Source organism: Podarcis gaigeae, assembly GCF_964106915.1.
Source record: "Podarcis gaigeae genome assembly, chromosome: 9".
NCBI classification, from domain to species: Eukaryota; Metazoa; Chordata; class Lepidosauria; order Squamata; family Lacertidae; genus Podarcis; species Podarcis gaigeae.
In genome coordinates, this window is record NC_139685.1 from 41206789 (window position 1) to 41228246 (window position 21458).

The 21458-nt window shown below is 39.4% G+C and overlaps 1 protein-coding gene and 1 long non-coding RNA gene across 5 annotated transcripts in view; both read right to left on the minus strand.

Moving 5' to 3' along the window:
• The window catches only part of LOC310852560, a 215407-nt gene that overhangs the window by 36729 nt on the left and 157220 nt on the right, over positions 1–21458 (minus strand). The window lies entirely within an intron of this gene.
• Positions 1–21458, minus strand: part of FHIP1A (FHF complex subunit HOOK interacting protein 1A) — an 86709-nt gene that overhangs the window by 36729 nt on the left and 28522 nt on the right. For all 3 annotated transcript variants that reach the window (XM_083755527.1, XM_083755526.1, XM_083755528.1), the window contains exons 2-5: positions 13991–14200; positions 12170–12796; positions 7443–7601; positions 5646–5732 (exon numbers count right to left, since the gene is read on the minus strand). In XM_083755527.1, coding sequence (XP_083611653.1) covers positions 5646–5732; positions 7443–7601; positions 12170–12796; positions 13991–14095 — 978 coding nt within the window. In that variant the 5' untranslated portion in view covers positions 14096–14200. The remainder of the gene's footprint in view (positions 1–5645; positions 5733–7442; positions 7602–12169; positions 12797–13990; positions 14201–21458) is intronic.

The window sequence follows — 21458 nt, forward strand, 5'->3', positions numbered from 1 at the left end:
CTTTTATATTATGTTGGGTCTCTTTCAGCTTGTGGTAGCCTTAAGTCCATGCTTCAACTTTCAGTACTTTAGCTTTTTACACTAACTTTCAAGACCTTGGGCTGCATGGATTTTTTTCTCCTTCCCACTTGCTGCATTTTATCTTATTGCTAAAACTAGTACTGAGTAACTTGTTTTTACAAAACTGGTATTTAATTTTTTTAATATATGGACTCTATCTCTCAGTCATGAGAAAGTTGCTTAGATAAAATGACATCTGCCTTGAAATAGAAATGGCTTTAGCCAAGGGAATATCTTGCTACGTAGCTACGAAGATATGGTTGCCCTAGAAAAGGCATTATATATGTGCTGTATTAGTACAACTGGAAGCTGGCTACTTTCAGACTGTTCGTTGCAGTACCTTGCTTGGCAAAGCTCCTTGGTAAAGCTCACAGAAAGTTCCAAGTTCAATCTCTGGTATATCTAGTTAAGAGGGACAGCTAGTAGGTGATAAGAAAGATGTCTGCCTGAGACCCCAGAGAGGGACCATCCATCAGATTGGATAATACTGAGCTAGATGAACAAATATTCCATTACAGACAGCATACTAGGTTCCACCTTTTCCTCCACAGTCTGTGTGGGCATGCTGAGATGAAGAGCGCACGGAAGCAGAAGTTGATGGTCCAGATCTGTTCACACACACCATACCTCTAGTAGGAGTTCACACTTCAAAAGTCACTTAACACATGGAAGTTCCAAAAGAAAACCAAACGTTGTCCTATCTGCCAGCCCTCTGGTTTCCAGCTGCTGCTGCTGAATGCCAGGCTGACTCTTAAGTAAGACCACTCTCAGCCCTGATGTGATTATGGATGAGGAGGCTGATCTGGTCTGTATCGCTGAGACCTGGGTGGGTGAGCAGCGTGGAGTAACTATAAAGTAATTACAATAAACAAGACTGCAAGTGTATTTTGAGAATGGAGACTCCATATTTCTCCACCAGCAAAATGAGTACCAGGGAAAAATGAGACAAACTATGGCCTAACAGTTATACAGCAGCCTCTGTCATTCAAAATTCAGTATTCTGAAAATCAGTGCATCCTCACCAGATTAGAATATTATAACGTGCTTCCATTTAATTTAGTAAGTTGAAGGGTGTGTGTGCTAGAGATAGAAATTGGGTGAGATCTGGAATGTCCTTTTTTCTAATTTATCCATTCAATATAAATAAAAAAAAATCAGGTGGGTGAGAGAGATAGCTAGAAAACACCATCAAGTCAGTACAAATTACTTGGTGATTACAAGTGGTTTGGTAACATAAAAAAGAGTTGTCCCAGAATAGTGAAAAGGTGTTCCTTATCTGGGTCAGCCAGAGACTGTCTATCCTGAATGCAAAGATCATTATTGTGTAAGTGTCACCTGTTTAGTATTTAAACAAGTTTATGGAAAAAGCAAATAAAGTGAAGAATCCACATGCATGTTAACTCATTTATATCTAGCTACAGATAGGTAGCCGTGTTGGTCTGCCATTGTCAAAACAAAAAAATTTTTCCTTCCAGTAGCACCTTAAAGACCAACTAAGTTAGTTCTTGGTATGAGCTTTCGTGTGCAAGAAAAAAAAATTGTTTCATTTATATCTGATTGAGCATTTTGGTTTCAGCCACCTTTTAGTTTCCCCTCAGATCCACTAGATGGCACACTCCAACCTTTTCTGTCCAAGATGTTAAAAAAGATACAGCAAATGACATTGCTAAAAATTAACATGTGATCAGCATACATTGGGGTAACAAGGGCAAAAAATGATCTAAGAATACCACCACTTTTAATTAAATCCAATAAGGGATAAGAGTTATCAGCTGTTTGATGTCATATGTCTCTATGATAACAGCTACAGTTTTGGCTGGGGGGTAGTAGGAAACCCCAAGCATTCTTTTTTTATTATAACAATTCTTATTGGGAGGTTCTAATAACTTACCACTGAAGTGGTTACATAATCATCTGAGCAGGTTTTACACCAATCCCTCTATTATTTCCCCCCTGACTCAGGAGGGCCGATCCACACAAAATAAGAATTTAGCCTTTAGTGTTGTGACACCAATGCTTTGAAATCTAATATTCTTGCGGAATATTAGATGAGCACCATCTCTGTTGTCTTTACAGTGCCTTCCTTTTTCAAAAAACCTTTCTAAGTTGAGATCCTTCCCAGTCTACATATGTATTGGAACTGTTTATAAGATGCTTTGTTATTGTTTTATAAATTATTGCTTGCTTCCCTGCGCTCCTCTGGGAAGAAGCGTGGGATATAAATTTGATAAATAAATGTTATATAATTCTAGTGCTAGATTAGACAATAAGCCATTTACAGTGCAGTCTCGCTAATGTCTACTCAGAAATAACCTCAATTCAATAGGACTTACACCCACGTAAGTAATGATTACAGCTGCAAAAGTAGATTTTTAAAAACAAAACAAAACATAAATCCATGCTGAAGTAAAAAAAAAAACCACTGGGGTTGGTGGTAGCTCATCTCTGGAAGTGGCAGAAATTCTAACTGAAGACATTCTGCATATGTTAATATATTTAATACAAGGAAACAGAAGGCACTTTTAAAATTCTACATTAATTACTGGACAGCAAATTTTATTCGCAGGGGACGCTGTACCCTTTGACGACTTCATCTATAATTTGTCTTACCAGTAATGAAATGATCACAAGTTTCATTATAAACTGGCCTTTTGGACTTTGGTGTTTATTTTTCCTCTTTTCTTCATTTACCAAAGCCTCAGTTAGAAGAAGCATTGGTATTTGTACCATCTGGCCATATAAAATAAAAAAGTGCTCAAACGTACTTCCCAGAAGTACTGCTCAAATGTTTCTTTTTTCTTTTTAGTAGAACTTAACCACTTAGAACAGGTAGTTCTGGTGTTCAAATCACACAGAATCATAGAACTGTAGAGTTGTGAGAGATCACAAAGATCATCTATTTCAACTCCCTGCATTTCTGATCCAGATGCAGGGAAGTCCTTTGAAGGACTGATAATGCCTCGGTTCACATTCACTCCTAGGATTTATTTATTTTTCCTCATGCCCAGAAGGAAAGTTTTGTTTCTCTGCAAGTACATAAACCATTTGAAAACACATACATAGACATTTAATTTTATTTGTACTTGTTTTGTGCCAACATGGTGATGAGACAAGAAAAGAAAGAACTCAAAAGTCTTGACAGGTAAAGATGACAGGACACACTGACAAATCCAAAGGAAATAAGGACACTTTTTCGGCAATATTAATAATTCTATTAATTATCTACATGGCAGGCTGAACTGAGAGCCTTTCAAATGCTAATGAGACTGTCACAGCAATCTCTCATTTAAACAGCTGAAGCGCTCATGCTGAAGCAATGCGACAATGCGCTGCCGAAATACCACTCCATGCTTCAGATGTGCTGCCAGGCCCTAGGTTACGTTCTCCCCCTCGAGTTTGCCAAAGCATAACTTGGTAAGATTGATGGATTGCAGTTGGAATATATCACAATCGTTTAGGCAGCACATCCAAAACATGTTTAAAATGGGAGGGTGTCATGGATCGATGCCGCAGAGAAAGAAGCTGTGAAGATATAGGGCAGATCCCTGTCCCTGAACTAAATCCCACAGGAAGGGGATCTGAGGCAAATAGTCACAACAAGAACCTTCCTCACAAAATAAAAATGAGCAAAGCAAATACTGACAAATCACCAGGTCCACTCAAGAGTTCTTAAGGAATTCAAATGTGAAACTGGGGGAGTGAGCAGAAAAATGGCAAAAGCAATTCAATGATACCTGCGAGGGAGATCCTAATTTCATGGATACTCTCATGGGGTCTGAACTGGCCGTGACTGACAAGGAACGAGACCTTGGGGTCATAGTACATAGTTTGATAAAAAACACTGATCCAGCGTGTGACAGCTGTGGAAAAGGTGAATGCCATGCTAGGGATCATTAAAACGGGAAAGAAACTAAAACTGTCAGTGACATAGTGCTGTTATACAAATCTATGGTGTGACCATGGTTGGAATACTTAGTGTACAGCTCTGGTCACCTGATACTGTAGAACTGGAGAAGTTTACCAAAAATGCAACCAAGGGAACAGAGCAACTCCTCCTCTCCTTACAATTATGCCTGGGCAATATCGATATATCGTCCAGAACTGGTATGTGGGGCAGACTGTGATGACAGCTTCACTCAGTGATATATCGCTGGTGAAACAGTCACGACTCTTGAGTACAGCTTGGTCCATCCTCCACTTCTTTAAACTGCTGCCCTTGCCTCAGCCAAGCAGTTTTACAGAGCTGCCGACCCGCCATCAGCTCGCAGCGGCAGGATGGGGGCTCCGTAAAAGTGCTTCCCCTCCCCAGCTGGGAGAGCCCTGCCCCCGCTTGCATGTGAGTAGGAGAGGGATCGGGGCTGCTCAGCTGGGGAGTACGAAGCCTCCACTTCCCAGCTGAGAGATCCCCGGCCCTGCTTGTACACGAGTAGGAGCGGGGTCAAGGCTGCTTAGCTGGGGAGCACAGCCTCCAGCAGGATAGGGTGCCTTTGCATGCCGCACCTTGCAGACCACGCCCGGGAGGGTGGGATGTGTCATTCCTGCTAGGGCGAATGACCCCTGCACACCCGTGTGGGCAAAGGTGATGACAGTCAAATGCATGAAGCCTGACAGGTTCCATGCGCTTGGCTACTGCTGCTTGGTCCGTCTTCGGGGAGTAGATGGCAAGCGGGCAAGGTAGCTCGCCCGTCCCCCATGCCAGCGAAGGCAGAGGGAGCTTGGCAAGAAGCCCCACGGTCCTTGCTGCTCCAGTGCGAGCTGCAGGGGACTCGGGACTGGCTCCGCTGGGGGCAGGAGCCTGTCCACCTCCCCCAGCTGAGCAGCAGGCTGAGACCAACTGTAGTGGCCAAAGCCCGCGAGGCGCTGGGGTGAAAGCTCCTCAGCTCCCACAATGAGAGCTGCGGCAGTTTCACCTGGCATCAATGGAGCTGTTTTCAAACCGCGATGTTTGGTTGGTGATACACCACGATGTTGAAAGCCCAACGTCACCCAGGCCTAGTTACAACTTTGGGTGCTTTTTAGTTTAGAGGAAAGGAAAGTAAAAGGAGAGATAACAGAAGTGTAAAAAAATGTGCATGGTGTAGAAGAATTGGATTCTAGAACTCTGGGACATACTAGAACTTAATGAACTATCAGTGACTACTAGTTGCAGTGACTATGTTCTACCTCAACTGTCAGAGGCAGAGTAGGGAAAGTGCTGTTGTGTACAGGTCCTGCTTACTGGTTTCCCATAGGACTCTGGTTGGCCACTGTGAACAACCATTTTAAGAATTATATCAGCAAGTCAATTTAAAGTCAACTATTCAAATATACTCACTTCGCTAGCAGAACTACCTGCCATGTTTCTCTGAATTACTATGATTTCAGCCAGGCAAACATTTTGTATTTGATTATAGATCAAATAGCAACTCGAGGGATGTGACCTTCTGCTTCTATATCAGCAGATGTCTAATGAGTAATTCAAGTAAAGAAACTGGGCTAAAGTAGTTATGCTTCGATTGGTCCATCTTCATCACACACGTAATATTCTTGAGACATTAAAAATGGCTGATTTTTTTAAAAAACAAAAACATATGAAAAACACTGACCTTATGCAATGCTGGGGCCATAACTGGTACCAGAAAACCATTATAAATGTAATTCACAAGCTGCATCCGAATCAAAGGATGTGCCACCTAAAGGGGAGAGTGATCATGGGATTTCAATCAAAAAGGCATCTAGAGTATCAAACTTAAGTTATGATTTAACATAAATTAAATAGTAATAATAATTAACCTCTGATAAAAGTCCTCCAACCATCTTTACACAAATGAAGAGATAAACTATAGCTTATATCCTATGCACAGAACCCTATTAAATTCAAGATATGCTTACTTGTGTATATAAGCATATGTAGAACTGGGCGGTATATTTAAGGGAAATTAATTCATATGTAGTAAAGATCAAAAGGCTCATATCCCTATGTCATACAATTTAATGGTGCAGGATGATAGATTAATAGCCACCCAAGTGTACATTGCAGCCTACTGAGGTCATTTTAGAATGGCCAAGCTACTATTAAATTTATCAAATTATAGTGAAGCAACAGAAAGACCATTATTTGTTTCAGCTTTTCAATACATAGCAACATTATTTCAATAATTCAAACAAACCAGTTTTTCCGCAACTACTATTCTGTAGTGAGAGAAACGCAGAAATGGACCATGTGAGGCACCTGGTGACTTTTCTGGCAAATACACTTTTTCAGAGGCCTTCTTATAATACAATACATTTAGTCAACTTCATAATAAATGTTTGCTATAGAACAGACAGCTTTCTGAATTTGGAAGTCAAAAAGAAAGAAAGACAAAATGAGGACCCTTTTCCCCTACATGCATCACTTTTGTAAAGAGAATAAAAACAGGAATTTTTCTACATTGCATATACAAACACGTCCATCCTGTATTTTCACTAATGAAACTGAGCAAAGTTGCATAACTCAGATAAAGCTATAGATACTGAACAGCCTTGCTGCAATAAGAATCCTAAGCACAGCATCAAAGAGATATAAAATGTGATTTTATCATTAGACTGGAGAAGAACAAAGACTCAAAAGAGCGAAAATCTAATTAAGAAATAATCAAGAACAAAGAACATGAGAAGACCAAACAGAATTTAATTTAGATTCGTGAAACATACTTAACCTCCTGATCAGCTCAACCACAATGAAAATGGTTCACAGCTTTTGGGGTGCATTTGTGTGCAAGCATCTAACTGTTGTGAGAACCTGATCATAAACTAGCATAATTAGCCCAGACAACCACAATGTTCTGTTTGAGAAATAAATCTTTGATTTTAGAATCAATAAAGGGTGTTCAGTCAACCATCTTTAGGAAGAGGGCAATGTTAATAAAAATAAATATGTATCTGATTTATGAGGAATATTTGTTATGTAAATCACAATTATTAATACTTGCCCATACTCGCAAGAAACTTGCTCTCTCTTGAAATCAAGACCGAATAATTAATTATATGAACTGTAAATAATCACAGCATAGGGTTTGATTCAACTGTGCCCTTAATGTGGACAGAACACCTTCTGTTCATCAAAAAGCATTTGATCTCATTAAGAACTCTGGTAACAGAAGGGAATGAAAACTATTTGCACCCATTTCTCCTTCCTCCTTCCATGCTACCTTCCCCACTGTCCCCTATATATATTTGGAAAGGAAGGAGAGGGATGCAGGGCGGAAAAGGAATCAGCAAAAATTGCTTTTTGCTCGCCTTTTGTTAGCAGAGGACATGGGATTAAAAATCCTCCAACAAATGGAAGAGCAGAAATGGACATCATCCACATATTTTAAAAGGCTGGTTTCATAAGCAGGCTCTCTCCTTGAGTCCAGTACCTGTATTACAGCATTGCAGAACTCAAGAGAGTTCATGAATTGGACAAGAGCTGGAGAAAGAAGCCAGTCGTCTTTCAGCAGACAGTGCCATTCTTCTCCTTTGTCTTCCAACTTTGTAGGCAAAGATGAGTATAGGCCACTTAAGCCTGTGGCTAGCACCTGAATTGAAGAACATAAAGGGAGGGGGAGAGAAAGCAACTATTTAAACATAGTGTTTGCATCATTGATAAGCTTTTCATTAAGACAGAACTGAGATTTCTTGGAATATAAACAAACAAGTTAAGTAAACAAACAGAACTAGTTGTTAAGAGCACTAAACATCAAAAGGAAGACACATGTATGTAAACTATCAACAACATGTGGGCAACACACAGTAGACATAGGACACTCAAATAAAATAGAATTTGTTGCTCTAGATGTTTATAACAGCTCAGCTTGCGTGATGTATGGTTGCTTTAACACAAAAACGGAAGGTGTGCTTGCTTCCGCAATTTGTATTTTTCATCTGTTTCTAAAATATAAACTGTAGGTGTCAATGAAAACAACGTACTCACAGAAGAGTTTATGTGATTTGTTCTTACAGCCTTACCACCACCTTCTGCCTAGAGAACAGTGCTACTTCTGGAATGGATATACAAAATCCATGCTCAGTACACTAACCATAACTGTATGCTTACACATGTCGATCTATATTACTATGAATGCAATTGACCCTTGGACCAACACAAGCAAGACTTACTAAAAGAATACTAAGTGGAACATTGCAGGTTTTTCTCTGAATGTAAATACCCAGTCTAGGCAGAAGCCATAAAAGGAATTATGTTTTTTTAAAAACAAACAAACAAACAAAATATTATAGTTATTGACGGGAAGTGGTGGATGTAAGTTCTTAGCCTTATTCCAACAATCAATGCAAAGAGATGGGAAGAATAAATATTACGAGTCATGTAACTTTAGTTTTACAAGAGCCAGTTAAAGCAATTCTACTTGTAAATCATTTTGAGTACTGGGATGATAAGCCTGATTTTCTAGAGGCACCAAGTTGAAACATTAATTTTTTTTTGATTGACAGGCATAAAAAGACTGCCAGTGTGTGTTTCTCTGCATCTATTATGTTCTTTACTCACTTATTCCATCACCCAAGCTACAATTAACAGACCTGTGGGGGTGAAAAGAAGCTATGGTCTATCAGAGTAAACTTTTAGAAAGACTAACTATGGCAACATTCCTGCATGGTTGGGTTTTACGTTAGTCATGTAGACAATCCAATAAATACACAACAATTTTATTGCCCAAAGTAGCTAGTGCAGACAGCTACCGTTTGTCAGTAGTGGCATTATTGACAGTTGTCAACTTTCTTCCTATCCTGCCCCAAGTAACCTTTAAGTTATTTCAAAAGGAACAAGAAAAAGTAGAATAAACAAAGAATTATTCCCCAAGTATGATACACTGCTTTTCTCTTGCCTACTCATGCAGTTCCCAGTTAGGAAAGTGCTTCAAAAGTTAAGGTAACCCCCAGCTTGCCCATGCAGCAATTTTGACCTTCCACTCTGCTTAACCTCTGTTTCTTGCATGATGTCAGCTCTGCACAGCTCATCCATCAGATATTTAATATAGTGTTGCAGGATGGCTGCAATCCACAGAACTCTAGACCTGCTCCAGGGTGTCTCTGCACACAGGGTGCTGCTAAGAAGTCCATAGCATAAGAAGGGCTGCCCTGCTTTTTCAACTAGTTGAAATTTGCATAAGGGCACACATTCTGGAATGACCTAAGGTTGAATGCTTGCTTCTGCACTCTAGCTATCATTATTTTAATTACAGGGGAGGGATTTTGACATTCAGTACAATATCACGCCAAGCTTTCTTTTAATTGAATCAGAATTTAGATTATTTTATTACATTCACGGGCAAATAGCAGTGAAAGAAATCCTTTAATCATTCTATATTTTTTGCCTGAGTGAACGATGGATGCTAACTAGATCCCTGTGGCATCATTCTGATTTTTCGCAAAGGCAGTATAGAACTCCCCAAACTGCAAAGATCAAACTCACAAGACCAACACATTATGGGTCTTTAAAAAGTGAGCAGCCCTCAGGAGCGGACTCTGATATTTTATTATAGACTTGGGCTAGCTACCTTTTACACACTAAGACAATCATTCTAATTAGGAATGTGTTTTGTCACTCAAGGCCCCCAACTGTTTGAAGGTTAATACAGCTTGCTTTAATCTTCAGAGTAAAAAGTCATTCTAAAAATTAATTGGCAAATGTAATTATGGAAGTTACAGCATGGATCTAATAAGGGTATCTACCTTGGGGACAATTTTAAAAAATGAGTACTCTTTAGATGTATCAATTTAAATGAAGTCAACAAGAAAATGTCTATGCTAGAGACTTATTACTCAGTGCTTGCAAGTAAAACTGTAATCTTGATATACATTTAAAGAGATTCATTAGCAACAAGGTAGAAAGCTGTTTCATAATGTGTCATTCAGTTGTTTACATGCTGTGACCCATGTTGTCACTCTCGACACACACTCTCCCAGGAGGATCTTTAAAATAATGTCAAAAAGGGCTGCTACTATTGTGTTAATTTTAGACTAAAACTTTCCTTAACTATGCAACTTATTTTGAGCCTATCCGATTTCATTTCTTTGTATACCAGGGCAGTGGGGGAGAAAGAAAAGCATTCTCAGATATTTGGACCTACTTGCCTGTTGTCCTTGCCACCAAGGTCCATATAGTTAAAGGTATGGTTTTCCCAGTAGTGATGTATGGAAGTGAGAGCTGGACCATAAAGAAGGCTGATTGCCAAAGAATTGATGCTTTTGAATTATGGTGCTGGAGGAGACTCTTGAGAGTCCCGTGGACTGCAAGAAGATCAAACCTATCCATTCTTAAGGAAATCAGCCCTGAGTGCTCACTGGAAGGACAGATCCTGAAGCTGAGGTACAATACTTTGGCCACCTCGTGAGAAGAAAAGACTCCCTGGAAAAGACCCTAATGTTGGGAAAGATGGAGGGCACAAGGAGAAGGGAACGACAGAGGACGAGATGGTTGCACAGTGTTCTCGAAGCTATGAACATGAGTTTGACCAAACTGCGGGAGGCAGTGGAAGACAGGAGTGCCTGGCGTGCTCTAGTCCATGGGGTCACAAAGAGTCGGACAAAGCCTGTTGTCCTGGAATAAAGGGTGCCACGTCTCGCCTCATCACTTGACGTGAAATGGGAAGTGCCACCTTCCCTTCCCTACTGCCACCTCCTACCTGCTCTGCCAGTACCATGTGCCCTGCTGCTTGTGGAGGCAGTGGGGCTTCTGCCACCTGAGGCAATGGTCTCACCCTGCTTATGGCTGGGTTGGTACAAAAAGTACGAGGGAAGGTTTGGATCCAGACATAGTTGAAACGGAAAGCAAATCAAGTCATTACCAATTTGCCCCATTGATTGCAGCATAGGAGCCAACACCTAGGGGACAAGGTCCCTTTAGGGGACAAGGTCCCCTCTAAAATATTTGAAGGGGCCAGGATCCACCAAAGTTGATGGGCATTACCATTCAGACGGTGTGCATGCGCCACATCTTGTGATCGATTATAAGTGGGGCCTACCTGGGCTCCCCAATATTTCATTCAAGTTGGTACCCCTGGATTGCAGTAGGAACTAATTTCAACCAACCTAGCCCAACCTAACAACACTCAGGAACAAGCTGCATCAGGCAGTTGCACCAACTGTTATCATAGCAAGATCAACTGCAAAGGAATATCAGTCCGGTCTTCACTGGATCATCTTCAGTTCAACACTTTGTTCCAGTTATTAGTCTAATCTGGCCACCATTAGAAACACGGATACACAATTAATCACTTCATTCCAGCATTATCAAAGTGCTCTCCCTTCTCTAGCTCCTTTCCCTGCCTAATTTTTTTTGACTGATATGAACCACTTTCAAAGTATTTGTCGGAAAAAGCCAGATACGCATATAATAAATAAATGATGAGGCAGCAGGTCAAAGGATAGCAGGAACTGAATGGAGGCAGGAAGCAGAAGCAGTAAGTGTGAAGTTAGCTTGGTTTGAACGCTGCTAGTTTCTGACTTGAAAGAATAAAAAGGATTCCTTTGGGAATCACCTTCCACGAACTCATAGGAACTTATGCAAGTTGGCATGTGTGTCGTTGTGATAGGTAGGTGGTGGAGCAGAAGGAAAACAACTAATTCTTGGCTACTGTGAGTTCAGTAAGATTAAGTTGGAGCGAAATAGTTTGATTTGTTTAAAAACAAAATGTAACTAGCTTAACTGAAGCATAACTGGAGAGATTTTTGAAAATTTCAGCACTACAATTTTAACACCTAATGCAAATGTTTTATCCAAAAAACTGTCTGATCTTCAAATGGCACATTATAATATCATGGTATACTAATACCAAAGTTAATTAGACCCAAATGGCCACCTAAATATCATACTTTGATATTATCCCCACTAAATGGCATGTATTTAGTCCCTAATTTGTTCATTTTGCTCCTGATAAGTTTTCAGCTGAGGAGGAAATTATAGTATAAAAATGACCACAATTAAATACAGACTGGTTCAGAAAGATATATCCCCCTAATGCCACCACTTCCCACTTCTGCAAAACCGTAACAAAACGTACCAAATAAATTCAGTTCTGCTTTGTTGGTGGTGAAAATATCAAGAGAGGGGTTTCTTTAGAGGGTAGGGTCAGAAGAAGCAACTTACCGGACAGAAGTAAGTGTTTTCTACTATATGGTTAGCAACAACATTGTTTTCTGCAGAAAGTGACATTATAAAAAGCAGTGCATCACGAGCCTGTTGGCCCACAGTCCCTTCTCGATGAATGAAAGGAATCAAGAGAGAGAAAATTAGGAAGTTTGCAGCTCCTTGGTCCTCACTGGTATGGAAAAAGAGTTCTAAAATAGATGGATCTTTGGCTAGGATTGAGCACAGCTGGTTGAGAAGAACCACCAGCTCAGCTTCCACGGCTGGTGTAGTAGTTCCTGAGCAAGAACTCAGCAACATCATCAAAGGTTTCAAGATGGGCTTGTGATGCAGCAAGGGTTGGTGGGACTGAGTAACAAGCATTTCATACATCTTCAACTGTTCGATTTTCATCTCATCAGTGAACTCCCGTCTGAGACTCCAAAGGAAGAGTTTCTCCATGATATTCTCGGTAACAACAAACTCCAGGATAGGTCCCATGGCAGCATCTTTTGCTTGTTCTTCAATTAACAGGAAGAGCATGTGTTCTACGTAATTCTGCACAGTGCTGGCCTCATCAGGAGGAATTGCCCCATATTTTGCCTGAATATTTTTCAAAGGGTCATGCTTCTCTAATATTTTCACCACCTAGAGAAACATGAAACACATTCTCGTTATCAGAGTGAAGAGGTTCTTAACAAACCTTTTAACTCAAATCCTACTTTTCACTAAACTCAGTCTTCAAAATTGCTAGACTGAATCAGTGCTTTAAGCTCCCAATGTAAAAACATCTACTGAACAAAAAATCTATTGAACAAATGCAGCGAAGTGCATCTCAAAATGGACCTCAGAATGGATTGCAGAGATTAATAATTTAATCAAGTAGCAAACAACTTATAAATTAGCAATAGGAATTAATTTATGAAAGCACATTTAAACAGCTCATACACTACTGTATCTAATGGGTTTGTTAAAATATTATTTATTTAACGTATTTATATTCTGGTCTTCAACCCCAATGGTTCTTTAATTGCCTCATAACATTATGTAGCAAGCTACCACTGGCCACAATCCTTCTAAGTAAAAACATTAAAATTGGGAGTGCTGGCCAACCAAGTTGCAAATACCAAATTCAGTACTGAGGATGTCTTTTGCTAATTCAACTTCTGGGAGAGCTGGGTAGCTGAAGCCATGATTAAGTGGCATCATTTGCTTGTATAAACACTAAGAGGGTGTGTTAGGTCAATCTCCAACATTACAATGGAAGGATCTCAGGTGACAAAAACAGAGGAAGGCAACTTGACTGTAGACATGTGTCAGTCAATGTGAACAACACTGGATTAAAAGAGATCATTGCCTGGTGCTGTAAAATGCAGTTCCTTAGTCTGCACACCTGCACAAAGCCTGCTTCAATAGGATTTAAGCAGCCTAACCATGTGTTTGCATCCAATACTAATATATAATTGAGCCTTATCTTTAAAATCCACTGGACCGTCAAAGCATGATAATTCAAAGTTATATTCTAAATTTTATCTCCTTTCATTAAATCTGAATCTCCCAGCTCTTTCTCTAGCCTATCCATCAAACAGAGCTATGCCCCTTTATTATTACATGTGATGTTAACTAAATAATGGAGCAGCAAGATTCTACCATTTTCCAGAACAAGAACAGAAAATGCACTTGTGTGTTAGGGAACAGACTGCATGCTGTGTATTGGCAGTTAAAACCGACTTCCAATCTTTTTGTTGTTTCTTGATTGTTGTTGTTGTTTTGGAATGGATTCTTACCAGTGCAACCAACTTTAAAAACCAATTGAAGAAAAGCTTCCCTGAGCTACTTTACCTGTGCCCAGTGAGTTTTAAACACTATCATGCAGGTCTCTGGATCAACTCCTTCGAGGCTCACAGCCTGATGCTTTTTCCTGCCACTCGCACCTGTGGACATCATAAACTCTCCAAAGTTCAATTCTATGAGGCCATATTCAATTTCCTTTCCTCTCTTCTGCTGCTGATCACTGCATCACAAGTGTCAAGTCGGGAGAGCATCTTTGATCTGCAAAGAAACCAAAATCAAAATTCATAAAGAAAAAAACATATGGGATTTAACAGCAATGTAAAGCAACTTAGATTTTAAAAGATGTACTGGGAATAATGTGATATTATACACATGGTCCTGGATCTACTGCGACACAAGTCTGCATCTTCTCACTTCTTTATAGTATTATATATCCCTGGCGGAAAACAGCAGAAGAGGGATATTGCATTCATCTCTTGCTAGTGGGCTTCCCATAGACATCTCGTTGGACACTATGGGATCCATGTTTCTGACAAAGTGATAATTTCTTGATTCTGTGCTCTTTGCAGCACACCACAGTCAGAAATATGTTGTGGGAAAGGTTATCATTCTTCCCCGGGGGGGAAAGTATGGTGAAGGATGTTTATAACTAGAATGGGGTCCTTGGCTTAGAAAGGCAAAGAGCTTTCGATAGGCTTCTGTGGCAGCTACTAACTGGAAGAACACAAAAGCAAATTAAAGCTAAATTTGGTACACGTGAAAATACATCATGCCTTTTCCTATATTATCCTTGGTAACTAAGCAATACTAACAACAAAAGCTGAATACATATGCAAGGTTGAGGGCCTTTTAAAAAGATTTCTGACAAAAACAGCTATTCATTCAGAAACACGACCTTTTTTGTTGTTGCTGTTGTTAATAAGAGCAAACTGTGTGAAATTACAGGATGTGAAAGAGCACAGGGTGCCCACACTGTGGTTTGTACCAATGGTAAAATGCCATGAAAATAAAGAGTAGTTCCTACATGTAATCAATGCATCATTTTGGTCAGATAAATGACAGCATACCACCATCCTGGTCACATTCACACATAATAGGAAACCATGTTTTTGCACTAGTTATAATGAGCCTGAGCCAAGCCTTGGGTTAGTGTGCTCCCCTGCTCTTCATTCTCCTCCCACATAGCCAGGAGAAATAGCCAGGATTTCATTTCACAAAATCTTTGCTTGTTGTGTCATAGTTTATCACAAACTTTTATTGAATAAATCAGCTTCATAGCCCAAGAAACGGACCATGCAACAATAATGGCCATGCAACAATAAATTCATTAATCGAAGGTGCTGCAACAGACTAACAAGAGTTAGATTCTTGGACTCCACAGACAAGACAAAACTATATTTTTGTATGTATGTATGTATGTATGTATGTACGTATGTATGTATGTATGTATGGATTGATTGCTTGCTTGCTTGCTTGCTTGCTTGCTTGCTTGCTTGCAATTTCGGTTGTAGCACATGGTGCTAGCAGTGTTATCTGGTTCTTTGCATTTCAGAGCAATTAATGGGAATGAGTGAGGGATGTGTTTTGCTACCCAAGTAATACATCTTAGGACTCCTGCTCCATATATAGTCCTTGGTAAACCACCTTGGAAGTGGTCCACCTTAATTACTGTGCTGCTTAACAAGTATGGAAATTAAGACAAATTATGCTGATTTCAGAAATGTGCTTGACATTATGAACAAACCAAAAGACCTTTACAACTGCTGGGAAGTAAATATTAACTGCCTTATCATGCTAATAATGCCCCCAAAATAACTTTTTGCAGCAAAATTGCCCAACCAACATTTGGTTAGATCATAAAACCATTCTGCAACTAATTCCATATGTCTCTCGAATACAAGTGTGGAGAACCTTTGGCCTTCCAGATGTGGCCATGCTTGCTGGGCCTGATGGGAGTTCTGCTCTCATCTTGGAGGACCATTTCTGCAGTTGATACTGGCACTACTGATGGCGCTATCGATTTCCACAGGATTCTGTATTGTCCTTTGTGCTCTTTAACATCTAAGATATTGCTGGGATAAGTCATTCTGAAATTTGGGGGGAGATTTTATCAATTTACTGATGGCACCCAGCTCTATTTCTCTTTGTCAGATTAACGTAAGGCAGTGAATGTGCTGAACCAGTGCCTGGAATCAGTAATGAGTTAGATGAAGACCAATAAACAAGCTCAGTTCCGACTAGATGGAAGTTCTGAGAGTATACAGTTCATCTATTCAGGGAGATGGTGTTCTTTTATACTATAATAGATTCTCATATGAGCTAAGTGCAACCAGAAATATTTGGAGAAGGAAAGAGGCAGGTAATTTAACAAGGAGTGATCTGGACAGTGGCAGGGTGAGCAAGAATACAATGAGAGAAAATGTTTTCTTCTCAATAAGTGTTCTACTGAGTGGGATTGTTTTAACAAGTAAATTCAACTTTATCACAGAGGGGCAGAGTGTTTTCACTTATTCAGAGCCAGAACAAAAACAGAGAAATTCCCTTCTGTACACTAGATTCCCAGTTATTTTGAAACTAAATAGAATGTGGATTACAGCCTCCCTTCAGAGTTTCCAGAAAGGTTTGCATGATTGTTGCATTTGCTGCAACAGACCAAAAATAAGAGTTGTATGGCACTTCTAGAGATTAACAAATTTATTATGAAGTAAAGTTTCATGGACTACTGGACTACAGTCTACTTCATCATGAGGCTGATCAAATGGATTGACCAAAAAAAATCAATTATACATATGTTCACTTTAAAGGTGCCACAAGACTCTTTACATTTCTTCACCACATCGCAATATTTTGTCTTCCATTGTAATCATAACTCTTCCTCACAGCTGTTTCCTGTTAAACATGTGTTCACTGTAACCTGTTCCCATCCTGATAAACCATGGTTAATTGTGATATTCAAACACAGTAGCAATTAAAAATCCTTTCAATTTATTCAGTCACAACTGCTGGGGAATATTTATTGTGCAAACCAAGATTACAGTTCTGCAGACTCAATTGCATAAGGTATGTCCTTTTACCAAAATACTAAGTTTGTTTATGGGGGGGGGGGTTCATCCACCAATTTGAGCCATTGCACCTGCTTTAAAATGAATTACAACTTGGTTCACATTTTCAGTGAAATGTTTTTCTCCAACACATTCAAATATAAAGCAGCAAGCACACACAGATTTTGCAAGGAAATAGCAGCCCCTAGGAGGATAAGACAAGTAACTGCATGAATTCTTTCACAAATAAATCTAAATTCAGAAATACTGTGCCACAGGGGTTAGGAAAACACATGTGCATGTCAAAACTCTCTTTCTCTTCACATTGTCTCACATTCATCTTTGGATATGTTCCTCTTCAAGTTCTTTCCACTGCGTTCTGTATCCACATAAGCCCTACTGTTTCAGATTGTCCACCCCATAACCTAGGTGCTTGTGCCCTTGGTCTTAAAATCGTAGTCTCCACACTAGAATTGCATGTCAAAGCTAGCCTCTAAATAATGTCTGATCAACCACTTAGACTATTGATATAATAAATGGAGTTTCTTTCACACTCCAACTAAGAAAGGAAGCTGGGTTTAATTGGTTTCAGATTCCTGTAAAGATTTGTGGCATTACTCTCTATCTTGGTCATCCAACAACCAACAACAATATCTACTGGGTTTGGGTGACATGAATCCAAAGTTTCTGTCTCTCTTCACTTTTTATGAGAGTTGGGTTGAAGGGTGGATTCAAACTCCATCAGTCCCAGATAAACATGGCTGATGCTCAGGTGTGATGAGAGAGTCCAACAATAACTGGAGGACCATGGCCAAGCCTACTCTAGAGGCATAGCACATGTATCTATCTTGAAAGCACAATAAAATGTTATCTAGTACCATCTTAATTGCATCTTTAACAAATAGCCAAAAAGCATTTAATTTTTAACAATGTTCACAATTATGAGATGTGCAGGACTGCTACACACTTCCACTTTTTAAAAGGGCATTGGAATACTTGTGTAAAAGAACAATTTAACCCTTAGATTCATTTGGAGGCAATTTTAGAGGTATGGTACATTGCTGAAAATTGCCTCCTTTCTTGTTCCAGTTGATTCCCTTCCATCAGTAGAAAGTCACCCCTGGATATTATTATATGCTCTTTTGTTCTATTGTCTTTAGGAGAATTACTGTCCAATACCTTTTAACAGGGTTTTATCTGAAAGTAAGTTAAAATATGCTGGTCAAGACAAAATAAATTTGAGCAACTGCTGTACTTGTAAACCAGCCTAGGAGTATTAGGAGAGTTAGGGCACAAATTGGTTGTAATTCAAGGACACGCTACCTCATTACTTGGAGGCACTACAAATTCCAATGGCACAAGAGTTCATTTCTGTTGGAAACAACTACTAAACAAAATCAGAATACAAGTCCTGTATAAATGCAACTGGCTCTGTTACATATTGGCTCCATGATATATTGGGTGGCCTCCTTGTCTGAAGATACTTGCCCTTAGCAAGCTGGCATGTGAATTCGTAAATCTGTGGATATCCGCCTAATGCTCCATCTGTACAGAACAACCATTTCTCATGAATGCTGACAAGTTTCGAATCTGAGGCAATCCAGGATACATGCAAGTTGAACTGACACGGGGTTGCCATACGTCGTATTTTACATGGGTATGTAAAATGACATTCACAATAGCGATCCATAGTCAAAAGTAGAAGTCGGCAAATGTGTCTTTTTGGCTCTTCAAAATATGGCAACCCGAAAATGACATGAATGCCTACCCAGGAGTTATGCTGTTCATAAGTTCATTGATCCCACTAACATTAACTACCCCAGAAGAAGATTTAAATTTAATAAAGGAATACAATGTTTGTTAAGGCACTCATCTCCTTACTGTATCAAGAGACAGTAGCAGCAGATTATTGGACCATTACAAGCAGCGCACAGCTCTGTTTAGAACTAATAAGTGAAACTTGCAATTCATTATGCTGGTTAAATATGCACATATACCTTATCTCAATGTTAAGCCTAGAGTGCAATCACTTCCGTTTTAATGTTAAATTTCAAATCACAGTAACCTTTATTATAAGCACTATTAATAATGCTTGAAAAGTTTAATTTCAAAGGATAACATTAAACTTTATCAAGTGAACAGTATATTAGAATCATGCTTATTTGTGCAACTATTGCTTGAATAAATGGAGTAGTTATTGGAAGGGCGGGAGGGAAGACAGTGTCTGGCTAAAAGTATTTGCTAAGAATGCCCAAGATTATTATACAGAATACAGAACAACATATACAGTGTATAGAACCAAATAATGTTTGGTTTCTTATTACAGTGGTACCTCGGGTTACATACACTTCAGGTTACATACGCTTCAGGTTACAGACTCCGCTAACCCAGAAATAGTGCTTCAGGTTAAGAACTTTGCTTCAGGATGAGATCAGAAATCATGCTCCAGCGGCGCAGCGGCAGGCCCCATTAGCTAAAGTGGTGCTTCAGGTTAAGAACAGTTTCAGGTTAAGTACGAACCTCCGGAACGAATTAAGTACTTAACCCGAGGTACACCAGTTCATGTGTGGCTTTGCCCTTTCAGAATATTATGTCAGAAAATACATTATATTTTAATCCCCTTCTGCCCTCCAAGCAGCCAACACTGCTTCTCTCACTGTGATTTCCTTTTATCCTTGTAAGGTAGGTCAATTAGAAAGAGTGAGTGGCCTGTGATTATTTTATGAATAATTAGAACTATTATTTTTAAAAAAGATTAATTAGTGCAGTGGGTAGGTTAGCTGTGTCTTTTGTAGACATGTTCTTTCCTAGGAATAATATTTTTAGTCCAGGATGTGAGTAGATGCAGTAGTCAGCATAGAGGTAGCAGAAACATAGAAGCATGGCCCAAGGCCAGAAGACATGATGTAAGCAAGATTCAGAGGCGAAAACTAGCAGCCAGAAAGGATTAAGACCATCCATATAGAAAAATACTTCCATAGATTCTGTTCTTAAAGAGTCTGCACAGAATCAAGGCGAGGATGAGTATAAATCACATCCCAAGTAAAAAAGAAAATGAAACAAAAACAAGACAGGACCTAGCCCAGTAAAACTAGGGAAAACATGTAGTAGGCAAGAAAACAGGGCAGGCAGCAATTTAAGGAAAAACCCCCAAAGAGATACAAGACTAAAACGAAACACAAGCTCCATGGACAAGCAGGAAGCTTAAGCCTGCTTTATTATAGTCACTTACCAAGAAGTATATCCCACCGCACTCAGAAGGCTATACTGTGAGTAAACATGCATAGAACTGCACTGTTAGAAAAGCACCACTTCTTCTTATATGCTGTGGTGGACAAAACCAGGGCACCTAAGTGTCAGCAGGAAGTCTTAACCATCACCATTCTGTATTATACTTGCTTAGGAAAGGCCACATAGCAGTTTGAAGATTGAGATTTTCATTATATATGGTTTCAGCAGTTTGGGGCAACTGCTGAAACCATATATAATGAAAATCTCAATCTCTCCTAAATGGCTTGAGTTTATTTGGCAACAAACCTGAAGATACGGCCTTGCTCACTGGATTTTGTAAGTCACCCATTTGTAGAAGTTTTAAATGAAAATTGAATCAGATATGGTGTTGAGGGTGAAAGGTCCACCAAACCTGCTCTCCATCCCTTCCTGTTTCACTGTCACCAATTTCCATCTAATGTCGACAAAGTAAACAGAGAAAACCATTATTGCCAAGGGTAGGAAATGGCTTTTTTAAAAAAAAGAGTGAAAGATTAAGAAGATTATTCTGAATTTAGGCTACCTGCTGTCTGCATTTATGGCTATCAAGCAAATTTGGCTCACCAGAACCAGACTCAACACTGAGCCAGCACGGAAAATGAATCACTCCAGGCTAAATTCTCCATCCTCACTAATAAATTTCCTGAGTCTAGAGATCCACATAGTCAGAATGACTAATATTTGCATTAAGGAAATGTATTGCCATAGTAACAGAGACACTACACAGCTATCTACCTGCCACAGCCTGCTAAATTATTTAGCATGCCAATACTACAGTGACACTGTGTAAATGATCACGTTCATTAACGTAAGCCTCTGCACTGGAAAACTGTAAACACATGACATCAAGATTGATTGCTATTTATTAAGAGAAAAACCCAATTGCACTGATGATGTTAAAGCAAAAGGTATAGCGCTGGAAAGGGGTCGAGGAGATAATGGAAGGTCAAGCTATCTTAACAGTATGAACCATGTTATCTTAAAGTGCTTAAAACTTGTCATTCCTTCCCCACTGAGCCAACAGTTCTAAAAAATTATAGGAAGTCAGCATCCTGGCCAGCAGATATCAGATGCAGGACAAGTGGATTTTTTTAAAAAAAATCTAATTATTATTTATTTATTACCTTCCCTTCACTCCAAGGTCCTGGGGCAGAAATTAAAACACAATATTAAACTCTATTTAAAACAACTTATGATCCCCAAAA